We start from the raw sequence: 16,528 nt of genomic DNA on the forward strand, positions 1-16,528 counted from the left end.
CCGAAGATATGAGACTGTTTTGTTACTGGAAAGATAAAGGTTGATAGATGGAAGAGTATAATTTAAAACTAGTTAAACTTAGTGAAATTTAGTGACAATGGATATAGTTAAATAATTGATAATGATAATAATGTATACAATGTGTAGTGTTATGATAAGTAATAATTGGATATGAATATTGAATGGTACCCATGAAAGGAAGATTAAAAATCCTTTTGGATTATATATGAAGGTTAATAAAAAAGAACTAAGTTGGATACAGTTAAGTCTTGATTATTAGGGGGGAAATGTTATGATGCAGGATATAGTTAAATAAAGGAGGGATAATGATAACGTATATACAGGTGTTGGTACAACATAAGGAAACTGGATATAAATTGTAAACAGTGTAAACAGTGATTTGGAAAGGAGGACTAGAAGACTTTGTTATTAAATATTATGGATGTTTAGCTAGAATAGGCCATAAGGATTCAGTGTTATTGGAGGATTTTAGAAATAGTAAATGAAGTGCCAGTATGTGGTTATGTATTAAATCTTGGTATATTTTATGATGAAGGACGTTTAAACAATTATAGTCAAATGAAAATGGAGGTATGATGATGGTAACATGTATAAATATCTGAGTTAAAATACTTGAGTTAATATGAATTATGTTTGTTGACTGTGGAAGAGATGCACGAAAGCCTTTTTGTAACCAACTGATACACTTTCTACAGTATGTAAAGAAGGATGTGTTGTGTTTGTTTTGAAATAATAAAAAATAAAAAAAACTATTAAAAGAAGGGATGTGGTGACTCAGTGGCTAAGATGCTGAGCTTGTCGATCAGAAGGTTGGCAGTTCGGTGGTTCAAATCCCTGAGTGAGCTCCCGTTACTTGTCTCAGCTTCTGCCAACCTAGCAGTTTAAAGCACGTAAAAATACAAGTAGAAAAAATAGGAACCAACTTTGGTGGGAAGGGAACAGCGTTCCGTGTGCCTTCGGCATTTAAACATGCTGGCCACATGACCACGGAGACGTCTTCGGACAGTGCTGGCTCTTTGGCTTTGAAACGGAGATGAGCACCACCCCCTAGAGTCAGGAACGACTAGCACATATGTGCGAGGGGAACCTTTACCTTTATCTTACCATGAGCATCTACATCAGTGGTTCTCAAACTTTTTCAGTCCACCGCCCCCTTAGTGCTACAAACTGATCCTCAGTGCCCCCCACCCAGTGGTGGAATTCAATTTTTTTTACGGCCGGTTCTGTGGGCGTGGCTTGATGGGCATGGCTTGGGGAGTCATGTGACTTGGTGGTTTGCATGAAGGAATAAAGATAGTAACAGTAAAATTCAAAACGGTAACAATTAATTGCACATTTATTCAAAATCCAATTTAAAAATCTTTGTAGTTAGTTAATTCAACAAAATTGTTGAACATGATCCAGTGATACCAGGTTTTCAAAGCCTGATAGTCATTTATCAAGAACCTTAGTAACTAGTAACTTAGTAAACTTAGCAAAATTTAGTAACTACTTCACTGTTCAGTAAATTCTTAATGTGATGGATGGGCTTGATGAAGTGATACCAGTTTCCCAATGTCTGGTTTTAAGGCTCTTAGCAGGAGTCTTAAATCACCACATTCAGTAATCTGGAGTCATTTTCTTTGCTTGGAGACCACACTGAAGCCACGTTCCACCAAATATGATGTTGGAAATGCAACAAGGAGCTTCTTAACCACTGTCCATAGTGCAGGATAGCGATCAGAAATTTCTTTCTGTAACTAAAACACTTGGTACAATTTCTTGAACTTTGGCTTCAGCTCAATGTCACCAACATTTGCTTGAATTATTTGATGAGATTATTGCATGGTACCTAGGGATTCCCAATATGGAAAGTGAGAATGGGAACATTTTAACAGATCTTTATGTTCTTGGGTTATAATTTTCACTAAAGAACCATGGGGATGGAAAGGGAAATATAGACAATGGAGTCCAATCCCCCTCCTCAACAGTTTGGAAGCAAAGAATAACTCTAGCAAAATGTAGCCTTTTACCTCTTTGGGGAATCATTATTTTTATTTTTATTATTATTATTGTTGTTGTTGTTGTTGTTATTTCCCAATACAACTCATGCAAAGGGTCATCCACAACTACATTACATTTTCCACACTCATATTTGTGATTCCTTATAACTTCTTTAAACTAAACATTTTTAGTACAAATCAACGCATTGACATATATATCACTAATGCAGTTTCCTATCTCTTCCATTGACATAATTAACACATGTATTGAATACAAGTATATCAAGTATAGGTTAAACATGAATTGAATAACATCTAATTCAAATGTATAAGCTGTGAATTTATTATATAATCACAGGCAAACATTGCACTTATGCCTAAATCCTCTACCCATGCATATTATAAGACAGATAAAACGATCTTAGCTGGCTGTTGTAAATATTACTCTGCTAATTCAACAAGAAATGCTACTGCATGAATTCTTAATGCAGAACACAACTAAAAGTGATTTTAGCAATTTTCTTTCCAAGTTAATTCAAAATGTATATCCAAATGTTCCTCTTATTTTTTCCCCAAGCACTAGGGAGGATTATATTCAAAACCAAACACTTTTGCTGTGTGTGTGTGTGTGTGTGTTTGCTTGCTTCTGGTCTCCAGAAGGGCCAGTTGGGACCCCCAGAGGTCATCTAGTCCCACCCCAGACAGTGCCTCCCCGCCCCACATTCCCCAGCCCCACCTCCTCTGGGAAGGCTCCGGTGGGTGGGGGGGAATGCGGAGCCCCTGCAGAGAGCCCCTTTTGCTCTCTCTCACCCTTCACTCTTACTCACTCCCTCTCTTCGCAGGCCGAGCGGCCGCAGCGTTACTGGGACGGTGAGCATGGATGGGCTGTCGCCCCAGGGAGGGGAGGTCTGGCCGTCAGCAAAGGGCTTCCGCCGAGGCACCCCATGCAGGCAAAATAGCTAGCGAGCGAAGGAGGATCAGGCAGGGCACCGAGGCCCCTTCGCCTCCCACTTTGTCTTGATGAGGTTGCTGCAGCTTCCGGGTGCGGACGGATGGAGGTAGCCAGAGCAGCCCGGGCGGGCGAGTGGGCGAGAATGGAGGATCAGGCAGCTTTCTCGCTCGCTCGCCCGCTCCCCCGGGCTTCCCCGCCGCTCTGGCTACCTCCGTCCATCAGCGCCCGCAGCTGCAGGGACCTCATCAAGACAAAGTGGGAGCGAAGGTAGGCGAAGTGGCCTCCCTTTGATCACTCACTCCCCCCCCACCTGTCCGCACTGTGCTAGCCCTGTGCTCACTGATTGGCTGGCTCACCAATCGTCCCGCCCACCTCTAAGAGCCCTATCTATAGAAAGCCAAACAGAAAAAAAGTTAACTGGGTTTAGATAGGGCTCTTAGAGGCGGGTGGGGTGATTGGTGAGCCAGCCAATCAGTGAGTGGGCAGGGCTAGCATAGTGCAGATGGACGAGGGAAGCAAGCGATCAAGCAGCTTCTGGATGGGCGGGGGAGAGTGAGCAAACTTGTTCTGAATAGCTCGCTAGAGGAGGCCACCTCCAGCACTCCTTTGCCGCCCCCCTTGCCTCTTACCGCCCCCCTAAGCCATCTCACCACCCCTAGAGGGCGGTAGCACCCACTTTGGGAACCACTGATCTACATAAAGACCACCTTGTTTTGAATCCTATGATTTAAGTATATATAAGTCACAGCAGCATTGCAAGAAGAGAAAGTAAAATTCCTGTATGAAAACTAATCTCCAACCAAATAAATGGGGGAAGTGGATGTAAAAAATGAGGACACAGGTAGTCCTTGACTTACAACCATTCATTTAGCAACTGTTCGAAGTTAACAACAGCAAAATGGCGGGGGGGGGAGTGACGATCATTTTTCACACTTATGACAGTGGCGGCATCCCCATGGTCCTGTGATCAAAATTGGGATGCTTGACAAGTGGTTTATGACAATGGCAGCATCCCGGGGTCACGCAATCCCCTTTTGCAACCTTCAGACAAGCGCAAAGGCAACGGGGAAGACAGATTCACTTAACAACCGTGTTACTAACTTAACCACAGCGGCGATTCGCTTAGCCACTGTGTCAAGAAGGGTCGCAAACCTCACTTGTCAACGGTCTCACTTAGCAATGGAAATGTTGGGCTCAATTACGATCGTAAGTCGAGGACCGCCAGTAATAGATGATATATACTGTTTATAGAGTTACATTTCAGACTATGCTTGTACAGATGCTGTTAAAATTGATGTGGCTTTCTGGAAGTATACATTATTCTCTGCTATTTAAAAGAAGATACAATAGCACTGGCCCTCTTCAGATCAAGCATTTATTTTAAAAAGCTTCTTCATTTTGTTAAGTTGTCTAGAACAATCATAAAGCAGTCTTTAAAAAATAAGATAAATTATTGGAACATTCTATAGGCATTTATAGTTATTGACTTACCTCCTTGCAGCAAACCGCGAACAGCCTGTTTCTGTTTAGTCTGATTAGCACAAGAAAAAAAATGTGCCTCCCAGCAATTTGCCTCCTTGCAGCAAACAGCAAACAGCCCGTTTCACTTTCACTTTCAATTTCAGCATGGGCCTCCCGATGATCAGCTATTTCAGGCTGTAGGGATTGCCATAGCCCAGCCTTATTCCTGTTTGCTGCAAGGCCATATGTGACTCCCTATTACAACATTTTTTCCCATCACAACCCAGCATTTACAATACAATACAATAGTAGAGTTGGAAGGGACCTTGGAGGTCTTCTAGTCCAACCCCCTGCCTAGGCAGGAAACCCTATACCGTTCCAGACAAATGGCTATCCAACATCTTCTTAAAGACTTCCAGTGTTGGGGCATTCACAACCTCTGGAGGCAAGCTGTTCCACTGATTAATTGTTCTAACTGTCAGGAAGTTTCTCCTCAGTTCTAAGTTGCTTCTCTCCTTGATTAGTTTCCACCCATTGCTTCTTGTTCTGTCCTCAGGTGCCTTGGAGAATAGCTTGACTCCCTTGGAGAATAGCTTGACTTACTTCTGTTGTTCAGCAAAACATAGAAAAGCATTGGTTCACTTAACAACTGTGTTAAGTTTGTATTGGTTCACTTCACAACTGCAGATTTCCTTAATGACTGCGGTGCTTTGCTGCATAGCTTCGGCAAAAAAGGTTATAAAATTGGGTTGATCATGTGACCGGCCCATTTTTATGGGCATCACAAGGTCCAACCGTGATGGATTCTGTTATGGTCGTGACCTGGCCACACGGCCCGCATAATCAGCGTTGGAGGCTTAGCATCTCATCAGAACATGGAATGGTGTTAACTGTGGCTTTATAGAAGTCAAAAATAACATGCACATCTTGATCGTGTAAATGCAAGATGGGGCGTAACGGCCCAGGGGTTAAAGACACTGAGCCTGTCAGATGGAAAGTTGATAGCCTGGGTTCGAGACCTGAGTTCTGCGCAACGGGTGGAGCTCCCGTTACTTACTCCAGCTCCCGCCCACCTAGCAGTTCGAAAGCATGCAAATGCAAGTAGATTAATAGGTACCACTTCGGTGGGAAGATAACAGTGTTCCTTGTGCCTCCGTGTATAGGCATGCTGGCCACATGACCACAGAAAGTGGCTTCAGACAACGTTGTTTCCCTCAGCTAGGAAATGGAGAGGAGTGCCACCTCCTAGAGCCGTGATGGTGAAACCATGGCATGCATACCAGAAGTGGCACATAGAGCCCTCTTTATGGGCACACGAGTCGTTGCCCCCACTCAGCTCCACCGTGCATGTACACGCGCCTCCCGCTGGCCAGCTGATTTTCGGACCTCTGCTATGCATGCGGGAGATGTGCGTACCTGCACAGGGGGCAGTGACGTGCGGTGAGGTTTATGACTGGTGAGGCACTGACACAGTGCTGGGTTTCAAATATTTTTAGACTTGTGGACTTCAACTCCCAGAATTCCACAGCCAGGCATGCTCAGTTCCAATTTAAAGCGACAGCATTTGTTTTTCTCCTTTGCTCCTTCTTTCTTTTTCTTTTTCTTCTCCTTCCCCTCCTTCCTCCCCCTCTCTCAAACACACACACACACACACACACACACACACACACACACAGAAGTTGGATTGGACTATCTCTCCTACCCCTTCCCTCTCTCACTCACTCTCAAACAAACCCCCCCACACACAAAAGTTGGATTGGATATCTTTTCCAGTGACTTGAAAGCAGCTCCTCTGCCATCCCCCCCCCCCCCCATTCCCCTGCTGCCTTTCCCAAACACCTCCACCATTGCATATGCAGCCTGCTGTCTGGGTGGGAAATGCCTGGAACACAATAAAGCCCACCCACCACCTCCTGCTGGCAGACTGGGGTGAGAGGAGAGGCAGAGAAGCCGGAGGGGAGCTGAGCCGAGCCTTCCAAAAGAAAGAGGCTGGGGGGAAGTGTGTGTACTACAGCATGGCTCTTTGCCTGGCTTCCTGCCTCCTCCTGTGGTCTCCTCAGTGCTCGCTTGTGCTCTCCCTCCCCAAGTGTAGTTTGATTGCAGGTGGAGCCACGTTGCCTTTTCAAACTTGTAATCAGTGAAGCTGGGCTAGATTTTTATATAGTTTTATCCAGCTGTGTGTGTGAGAGAGAGAAATGAATGGGGGCCTGGGGAGGAAGTCACTACACTTGGGGAGGGAGAGCACCAGTGAGGTTAAGCAGAGTCATCCACAGTGAGGCAGCAACTAGCTCAGCTTTTTCCTTTTACTTTTTTTTTTTCATGATGAGAGTGGTGAGGCTGTGCCTCACCTGCCTCACCTGACTGCACGTCACTGACAGGGGGGCAGGGGATAGCAAGGGCCCCCCAGCTGCCCATTTTTGCTTCAAGAAGACTGCAGGAAGGCCTACTAGGCCCAAAATGGGGTGCAGGGGGTCACATGCCCATGGGGGGCAGGGAAGCGCAAGGGGGGGTCTCGTGTGCATGCGCATGGATGAGGGGAGTGCCAGGGGAGTGTGTGCCCATGTGCTGGGATTGGAGGTGTGGGGGGCGCGCATGAATTGCATCTTTAAATGCAGGTGTGCACACGCTTTCGGCACGCGACAACAAAAAGATTTGCCATCACTACCTTAGAGTTAGAAATGACTGGATGGGAAACCTTTTACCTTTAAATGCAAGATAGTGGCTGTTTATCGTGAAGGCTAGACATTCTGAGAGTTGTCGCCCAAGTGTAACAAGATGGTTGGATTCCTTACACTTCACCAATGAGGGTTGGAGCACACATTATTTAACCAGGTTTTCTGGCTTCATGTGTACACAATTAGAGCCAACACAACTCCCCTGTGTGAACCTCCCTCCCTGCCTGACATTTAATACACAAAATTAATATTACATTCAGTTTTAAGGATGTTAAATTCCGTCATCCGTTTATTCAAGACAGAGCAAAGAGAAAAGCGCATTTACAATACAATACAATACAATACAATAGCAGAGTTGGCAGGGACCTTGGAGGTGTTCTAGTCCAACCCCCCTGCCTAGGCAGGAAACCCTATACCGTTTCAGACAAATAGCTATCCAGCATCTTCTTAAAGACTTCCAGTGTTGGGGCATTCACAACTTCTGGAGGCAACTTTTGTTCCACTGATTAATTGTTTACAAAAACTCCACCTCTGTCCCCAATTGCTCCTTGAGCCAAGGTAGAATTTTGAAGATGTTGATGTGGAAATCTCTGGCATGGGGAAGGGACTGCTTCATCACAGGCTCCGAGTCGCACAATAAGGATCTACTGCCTTCGCAAATGTCAGCCACGCTCCAGCTGATCACACCCACCTACAGAAGGGGAGACAAAATGGAGAACAAACCGTGGCTGTAAACCTCGACGGACTCCAAGGCAGTGTTTTTCCAAACTTGGCAACATCTCGGTGTGAACTCCAACGCTCAGAAATCTTGGCGGACTGGTTTAGGGAATTCTGGGAATTGAAGTCCACACATTGAAGAGCCAAGATGGCGCAGTGGGTAGAAGACAGTACTGCAGGCTACTTCTACTGACTGATTGCAGTTTGTCAGTTCGAATCTCATCAGGCTCAAGATTGACTCAGCCTCTCATCCTTCCAAGGTGGGTAAAATGTGGACCCGGATTGTTGGGGGCAACAGGCTGACTCTGTAAACTGCTTAGAGAGGACTGCAAAGCACTGTGAAGAGGTATATAACCAGTGGTGAAATTCAATTTTTTTTACTACCGGTTTTGTGGGTGTGGCTTGGTGGATGTAATGTGGCTTGGTGGGCGTGGCAGGGGAAGGATAATGCAAAATCTCCATTCCCACCCCACACTGGGGCCAGGCAGAGGTGGCATTTGCCGGTTCTCCGAACTACTCAAAATTTCCGCTACCAGTTCTCCAGAACCTGATGGATTTCACCCCTGTATATAACTCTTTAAGTGCTATTGCTATTGCTATCTTGAAGCTGCCAAGTTTGAAAAACACTGCTCCAGAGAGAAGAAAGAATATCTAAGTAGGACATATATATAACATTTTGGTTTATCCACCAATATGGCTGCCCGTTGTTCTCTCATGACCGCAAATAGTAACGCCGTAGGATGGGTCTTCCCCCTTAATGAATGGTTTTAGGAACCAAGCTTCCAGTTATATTTGAAGGTTGGCATGTTGGTCTGTTTGGCTGGATTTGGCTCAAGTCACCACTCACCTGGACGTAACGTAGCCTTCTCTGAATGAGGAGAGGCCCACCAGAATCATCTGCAACCAAGAGAAGAAAGGAGCTTAGCCGAGGAGTTAGCTGGCTAGGCACAGCCAAGCTCTAAACCAGAACGATGTTACTAGAAGCTGGTTTCATCAAACATTTCAGGCACCACCAAAAAGATTCTAATTTCCTGAAGTAATGAATGAGGAAGGATGAAATTCTTAATGTTCCTTCTCTGATCCCCCTCCCCCACAACTCGAGTACAGGGGTGGGCTTCAAAAATTGCAGCAACAGGTTCGCTGCCCCATTGCTGGGTGGGCGTGGCCATGGTGGGCGTGGCCTAGTTGGCTTCCTGCACCATGGTAGGGGTGGCGCTGTAAGCAGGGGTGGGTTCCTGCCAGTTCTAACCTCTTCTATAGAAGAGGTTCCACAAATCTACAGTGCCGTTTAGAACCGGTTCCAGCTCCCTCCCCACCGCCCGTCCGCACATCATCAAGATGAAGAGCGAGAGGAGGAATTCTGGGAGTTGAAGTCCACAAGTCTTAAAGCTGTCAAGTTTGAACACCCCTGGTTCTTTTTTTTCTAAAGGGTTAGGGGTGCCAGGGTCTTGTAAGTTGACAGCTTTAAGACTTGCGTGCTTCAATGCCAGAGTTCCTGAGCCAACATGACTGGAGGAGGAATTCTGGGAGTTGAAGTCCACAAGTCTTAAAGCTGTCAAGTTTGAACTCCCCTGGGTTTTTTTCTAAAGGGTTAGGGGTGCAAGGGTCTTGTAAGTTGACAGCTTTAAGACTTGCGTGCTTCAATGCCAGAGTTCCTGAGCCAACATTTTGGTTGCTAAGCAAGAGTGTTGTTAAGTGAGTTTCACCACATATTACAGGTTGGCCACTCCCACCCAATCACATGGCTGGCAAGCCACTCCCACCCAATCACATGGCCGGCAAGCCACTCCCACAAAGCAGGCCACATCTAAAGAAGAGATTCTAAAAAATTTTGAAACCCACCACTGGCTGTTAGAGATCTAACTCAGGGCTGTCAAACTCCCGGCCCATGGGCCGGATGTGTCAGGCACTGGCCAGGCCCGGTTTAGCAAAGGGGGGAAAAGTCACGTGATGCCACCATGATGACATGAGTTTGACACCCGTGATCTAAGTCCATCCTACCTTGAATGCCTCTCTTATCTCCCCCTCATTTTTCTTAATGTTCAGTTGGCCAGATTCATGTGGCGAGCTTAGTGTTGTAATAAATCTTACTCATTTGAATTGTTTGAATCTCCTGATTTCCCCAACATAGACATTAAACATAGATGCTTAATTCCCATTAAAGTAACTTTTGCTTGTTGATCCCTAAACCAAATATCTCCAAGGTGGAGGAGGAGATGGAGGGCTATTACTTGCCCAATGTAAGCAATCCCTTTGTGAGTCAAATACAGAAGACTACTCCTGCCATTTGGGATACAGCAGATAGAAGAAGGATTCCTAGTGTTCAAAGTAATTAAAGCAGACAATTTTTAATAAACTTGATCTTGTTTATTTGAGCCCTGGCTTCTCTTTGAATGTTCCTGTGCTTCAGTTTCCATCTTGCACATTCTAAATTATCCATGAGCACAAGAATTTCAGGAAAGAGTTGCACAGCTCATTGGAGAAATCTTGAGTCCAATAGTCGCAGAAGCATCTCCAAGTATTGCCGTCAAACTGGCATGCAGAATCTACTTTTCAATTAGGTTTAATCCTTTAATTTCATTTTAATTCTGTGTAAATCAACTGTCACTTCCACTTTGGGCAATCATATACTGGGAGATACATCAATGTTCTTTTCTTGATAAAAATATGGAAGTAGCCTGTTTGTTTTTTCTTTCAGGGCACCAAAATTTTTCTCCTCAATCTAGCTCACAGCCTTAAATAGTCGCCTATCCAATTATCAATGTATACATAGAAGAAATTAGAATAACAGAGTTGGAAGGGACCTGGTAGGTCATCTAGTCTGACCCCCTGCTCAAGCAGGAGACCCTAATAAGGCTAACGCTGGGCCAGATCACTTGCTGCTTTGGAAGATCCTATACTTCCCAGGCCTAAAGAGAAGGAATCAGATTTAGGCACCAGTTCTTCTTACGTGAACAAACATTGGGGTCCACCTGTGGATCAATGCCTCCTGTGCAAAGGAAGTGTTCGTTCACCACCTCTGAGATATTTGCAACATTCACGTATCGTCTGGCTTCTTCAGCATCCAGGTTGCAGGCCATTTTCTGGAGAGAGAAATGGAGACATGGATTTAAGCACAAAACACATCCAGGAGGTCCTGAACAGGGGAGGGAATTCAAAAATTTCAGCAACGAGTTCTCCGCCCGGTTGCTGGGTGGGCGTGGCCATGGTGGGTATGGCCTACTCAGCCTCCTGCACCACAGGGGGGCGGTGTTTTCGCCCTCCCCAGGCTCCTGAAGCCTTTTTTGAGCCTCCAGGAGGGCGAAAACAGCCTCCCCAAGGCTCCGGAAGCTCTCTAGAGGCCGGAAATGGGCCTGTTTCCAGATTTCTAGAACTTCCGATAGGCCCGTTTTTCACCCTCCCAGAGCCTCCGCACAGGCCCCGTCCTTACCTGGCACCCAAAACAGGCCGCGTAGAGGGGAGGGGCAGGTGGGGCCAGCCAGTCCTTCCAACTACTGGTTTGGCGAACCAGATGTAAAATTAGCATTCAGTTTGCCTGAACCGGCCTTTACCGGCTGAATCCCAAACCTAGGCATCTTCAGGACCTGAGCCACCATGGTTGTTGGGAAACTCTTGAAGGAGGCAGGCTGGGGAAGGCTGGTCTGGAAATAGGTTTGTTACTTATGTGACATGATGGATAGCAGGACGTTGCAATGTAGGTAGCCCTCAACGTGTGACCCTAATTGGGGCTGGAACGTGCTTTGGTGATGACATTCGGTCACGCCTGGTTTTACAACCTATTTTGCCATGGTTGTTAAGCTAATCGTGCGGTCGTTAAGTGAATCTGGATTTCCCCCATTGATTTTGATTGTTCAGAAAACAGCCGGGAGGGTGTCACAAGTGGCAATCACTTGGCCCTGGCATGCTGCAACCATCATAAAGACATGTCAACTGCCAAGGGTTCAAATTTTGATCACATCACCATGGGACTCTGCGACTTACGAACATCCGTTTAAGAACCATTCAAAGTTACGACAGCACTGTGAAAAAAGTGACCGAAGACCGGTCACTTTTTTCACAGTGCTGTCGTAACTTTGAATGGTTCTTAAACGGATGTTCGTAAGTCGAGGGCTACCTATCTATGATAGCAAACCCATTACTGTGGCTGAACTGCTCACTCAAAGTGAATTCCCTGTTAGCACCTTTTGTCCATTCTTGATCAAAACATTTCTCTGGAGCAATCCAGATTTCTGGCCACTGCTGTATTCACAGGGGGTGATAAAAAGAGAAGGAATATTTCCATCATACAGGAGTGCTTCCTCTAGGGGAAAAAAAGAAGAAGAAACAAAAAATGTAAAGCAGGATGGTGAGTATTAGTGAAGCGCTAATCTATAAGGAAGGGATGGAGGAGGAGAACTAGATTTTTAATAGGCCAATATGGAATTCAATGGAGAAATGTTACTACTCTCAGTAACCTCTCACAGTTAGTACTATTGAGCAAGGTGCCATCTATACTGTACCTGTACATTTTGTTTTTCTTGTCTAAATGTAGAACCTTACTCTTTTCACCACTGAATTTCATTTTATTAGATACCATGTTTCCCCGAAAATACGACAGGGTCTTATTTTTTTTTTACCTACAAAATATGGCTTGGGCTTTATTATGGGGGGGGGGGAGGGTTTATTGTTTTGGGGTTGCCGGGCGGCTGCTCTCTTGCGAGCGGGCTCCCAAAGAGCCGGGCACAGCCTCATGGGCGAATGGCCGTGTTGCGCTGTCACAGCAGTGCAACACAACAGCCATGAAGTGACCACGCTCACGAGCAGCCACCCGGCAAACCCCCATTGCAGCCGGGCACAGCCGCGGCTTCCAACCCGAGTCTTTCGGCAGCGGCAGCTCTGGGTGCACGCTCTATGGTTGTGGGGCTTATATTTTTGCCCACCAGAAAAATGTGGCATGGCTGTATTATGAGGACATGTATTTTCGGGAAAACATGGTAGTGCCCAATTGTTCACGTTTGTCAAGATCCTTCTGTATCTTAAGCCTGTCTTCTGGAGTGTTGGCAATTCCTGCCATCTTGGTGTCATCTGCAAATTTGATGAGTTCCCCATTTATCCTCATTTATCCCCTCATCCAAATCATTCATGAAGATGTTGAAAAGTACTGGGCCTAAAACAGAGCCTTGGTGTACTCCACTGCGTACTTCCCTCCATGTAGATGCAGTTCTTCATTCTTGTTGTTATTAAACACTCAATTTAAAAGACATTCAGTTTTAATGGATACCCCCTTCCTTCTACTAATCCATTAAATCAAGAGTTCATTGAATTCATTACTGGGGATGCTAATAGAGAGAACAGTTTGGTGTAGTGGTGATGCTAATGGAGAGCCAGTTTGGTCTAACACCAAGTTAGAAACCAGGAGACAATGAATTCTAGTTCCACCTTAGGCATGAAAGACATCTGTGTGACATAAGCTGGGTGACTTTGGGTCAATTGCCAGGAGATGGTAAGTTCTAGTTCCGCCCGGCATGAAAGACATCGGGGTGATCTGGGGCCAGACCAGTGGTGAAATTCATTTTTTTTGGGTGGGCATGGCAGAGTAAGGCAGGGGAAAGATACTGCAAAAATCTCCACTCCCACCCTGGGGCCAGTCAGAGGTGGTATTTGCCAGTTCTCCGAACTACTCAAACTTTCCGCTACCGGTTCTCCAGAACTGGTCAGAACCTGCTGGATTTCACCCCTGGGCCAGACTGTCCCTCTCAACCCATGTTAGGTTCTGGCAACAAACTGATTGGTCAATTTATGTTGCAACCAGTGGATCAACATTCAGTTGGTCCTTCCCTCAACAAAAAGGCAGAGTCTTGTGGGAAAAACACCAGGAAGGGAGGGGGGAGGTAGGGATACTAACAATATTTGTTGTGCCTACTGAGAATTGAACCCTTAGTTTCTCTTACCGTGATCCTTGCATGTGGTCTGAGGATGTGGCTTTCTCAGAATCCGAGTGGTGTCGATTGTGCACGGTAGGCAGACTGGCCTATTAGAAGAAGAAGATGAGAAAGGACAGTTAGTCATTATCTTTTTTAAACGACCCTATAATCCAGGGATGGGTTCCTGCCAGTTCTAACCTCTCCTATAGAAGAGGTTCCACAAATCTACAGTGCCATTTAGATCCGGTTCCAGCTCCCTCCCCCCTGCCCGTCCGCAGATCATCAAGATGAAGAGCAAAAGGAGGAATTCTGGGAGTTGAAGTCCACAAGTCTTAAAGCTGTCAAGTTTGAACTCCCCTGGGTTTTTTTTCTAAAGGGTTAGGGGTGCAAGGGTCTTGTAACCTGACAGCTTTAAGACTTGCGTGCTTCAAAGGCAGAGTTTCTGAGCCAACATTTTGGTTGCTAAGCAAGAGCGTTGTTAAGTGAGTTTCACCACATTTTACAAGTTGGCCACACCCACCCAGTCACATGACTGCCAAGCCACTCCCACTCGGTCATATGGCTGGCAAGCCACTCCCACCCAGTCACATGGCCGGCAAGCCACTCTCACAAAGCAGGCCACACCTACAAAAGAGGTTCTAAAATTTTTTGAAACCCACCACTGCTATAATCCCTTGCGGGGTGGAGTCTTGGCAACTGAATGGAGCTGAGTGTTTACTGGCCGGATGCCCTTCCTGTTGCCAATGAGGAGTTTTTGCAACAAATATATTCTCATTGTGCCCAGAGAGAGAAATATCTGCCTCTACCTAGGATCGAACTCACAGCCTCCTGATTGGGAGGCAAGAGGTCCACCACACTACTCAAGAGACATCATCTGATAACGGACCTACTGCATTTTTTGAAGTATAAGACGCATCAAGATTTTGAAGAGGTAAATTTTTTTAAAAAGTTTTTGCACTCTGCAGGCCTCCCGAACACTCTGCATGCCTCATTTTTTTGTGAAAAGCGGGGCATGCAGAGAGTTTGAGGAGCCTGCAAAGTGCTCCTGGGGGCTAGGAGGGGGGGCAAAAGCGAGCAAAAATCAGCCCATTTTTTGCTCTTTTTTGCCCTCCCCAGCCCGCAGGAGCACTTTGCAGGCCTCCCAAACCCTCAGCACGTCTATTTTTGCAAAAGGGGCGGGGTTTCGGGGGGGGCAAAAATGCTGTATTCAGTGTATAAGATGCACTCAGATTTTCACCCCCTTTTGGGGGGGGGGGAAAGATGCGTCTTATACTCCGAAAAATACAGTAAATTTTACAGGATCCTCTGATCCTCATTCTCCTTTTAACTCACCTTGTAAAAGATGGAAGATGCTTCTCTTTGAGTTTGACCAGAGCAACATCAAAACCGTAGAACTCCGGGGTGCCCATATTTTTTATTTTCTCACTATTATATTCTGGGTGGTATCGGATTTCTGCTACTGCAAAGTTGGTGGTTCCTAAAGGCGAGAGAGAGAGAGAATGTGGATTTCCTGGAAACCTTCGCAGAGAATGGAGGTGTTGTGGCCCGCCAACGGCCAGCAAAGCTGGCAGCAGATTCGGACAGTGAGAGGGTTGGGGAGGAACATGGGCCAGTCCTGGAGTCTGGGGAAGGCTCTGATGAGAGCTCTGTGTCGGAGGCAGAGATGGGGCCAGAGCTGTCCGACAGTTATCAGCTGCCTTCGGAGTCGGACATCAATGAGGCAGATGAACAGCTGGAGCCTGTTCCGAGTGTACGCATGTGCAGAGTTGCCAGACGAAGGGAACAGCTAAAGAACAGGGGTCGAGTTGGGAGTAAGGCCACAGGTGGATGATGAACGCCCCTTCCCAGAGGGAATAAAAGAGGAGCGAAGGGAAATGGGAGTTTGCAGGAGACAATTAGTTCATTCCTGCATTCTTGCCAAGTATTGCGGAGGCGTCTGAAAGATATCCGCCTGGCCACTCTCCAAGCCTGATAAAGGTCGGTAATTGTGAACCATCTTGAAAGACTGTGGGAGAGGAAAGACTTCGCTGGAGAGAAATTCAGTAGAAATTAAATAAAAAGGGTTTATTGGGACGAGGACTAGGCTTCGTGCTGCTGGAGAATCCTAGTGTCAGCGTTCCAAATATCATGCATTATTAAATCAGAGTCCAAGGCAGAGCTATCCTTAAAGTTACAATTTAATAAGAGAGACATGTTGGCACATCTGTGGAAATCCCAACTCTAAAGCTTCCTGGGATTCCACCCAGTTGAAAATTCATGATCTTATCCCCACACCCATAAATCCATCACATGGTCCAATCTTCTTCGGCCACGCTGGCATCTCCACCCAGATGGCTCCGGTCAGGTGCAGAGGTGCAGAGACAAAAGATGACCTTGGGCTTCTAGAAAGGAATGACAACAACACATTCCACAATCCTACTCCTTTCTATTCCCCCCTCCCAACTGCTACACTAATGAAACAGCATAGGAAAATAATAGAGAGTGTGGCAGGCCAAAGATCCTAAGAAGGAATATAACTGCAGGCCTGACACCTAGAACAGGAGGCTATTATAATAATGGAACCACGGAAATGTTAAACAGCAGTCCCCAATCTTTCCGGCTCTGTGGACCAGCAACGCCGTTGACGGTGGACGGGGTGATTTTCCATGCATGAACACTGCTTGCACAAATGCAGATTTGCACCCTCATGCACTTGACCGCAGCTTGGGTGGCCTGGTTGTGTGGCCCAATGGGCCATGGCCCAGTACCAGTGTTGTGGACCCCTGTGTTAAAACCATCACGACCAAGGGGGGGTTCCTACTGGTCTGGACCGGTTCA

The 16,528-nt window shown here is 46.1% G+C and overlaps 1 protein-coding gene across 1 annotated transcript in view; it reads right to left on the reverse strand.

Annotated features, from left to right (window-relative positions):
* Nucleotides 1-7,346: 7,346 nt before the first annotated feature.
* The window catches only part of LOC309382602 (complement factor B-like), a 47,117-nt gene continuing 37,935 nt past the window's right edge, over nucleotides 7,347-16,528 (reverse strand). The window contains exons 13-18 of the mRNA XM_081934295.1: nucleotides 15,044-15,188; nucleotides 13,739-13,818; nucleotides 11,990-12,108; nucleotides 10,759-10,891; nucleotides 8,656-8,705; nucleotides 7,347-7,782 (exon numbers count right to left, since the gene is read on the reverse strand). Of these exons, the coding sequence (XP_081790421.1) occupies nucleotides 7,606-7,782; nucleotides 8,656-8,705; nucleotides 10,759-10,891; nucleotides 11,990-12,108; nucleotides 13,739-13,818; nucleotides 15,044-15,188 (704 nt within the window). The 3' untranslated portion in view covers nucleotides 7,347-7,605. The remainder of the gene's footprint in view (nucleotides 7,783-8,655; nucleotides 8,706-10,758; nucleotides 10,892-11,989; nucleotides 12,109-13,738; nucleotides 13,819-15,043; nucleotides 15,189-16,528) is intronic.

Source organism: Natrix helvetica (genome assembly GCF_964273705.1).
Source record: "Natrix helvetica genome assembly, chromosome: 1".
Taxonomy (NCBI): domain Eukaryota; kingdom Metazoa; phylum Chordata; class Lepidosauria; order Squamata; family Natricidae; genus Natrix; species Natrix helvetica.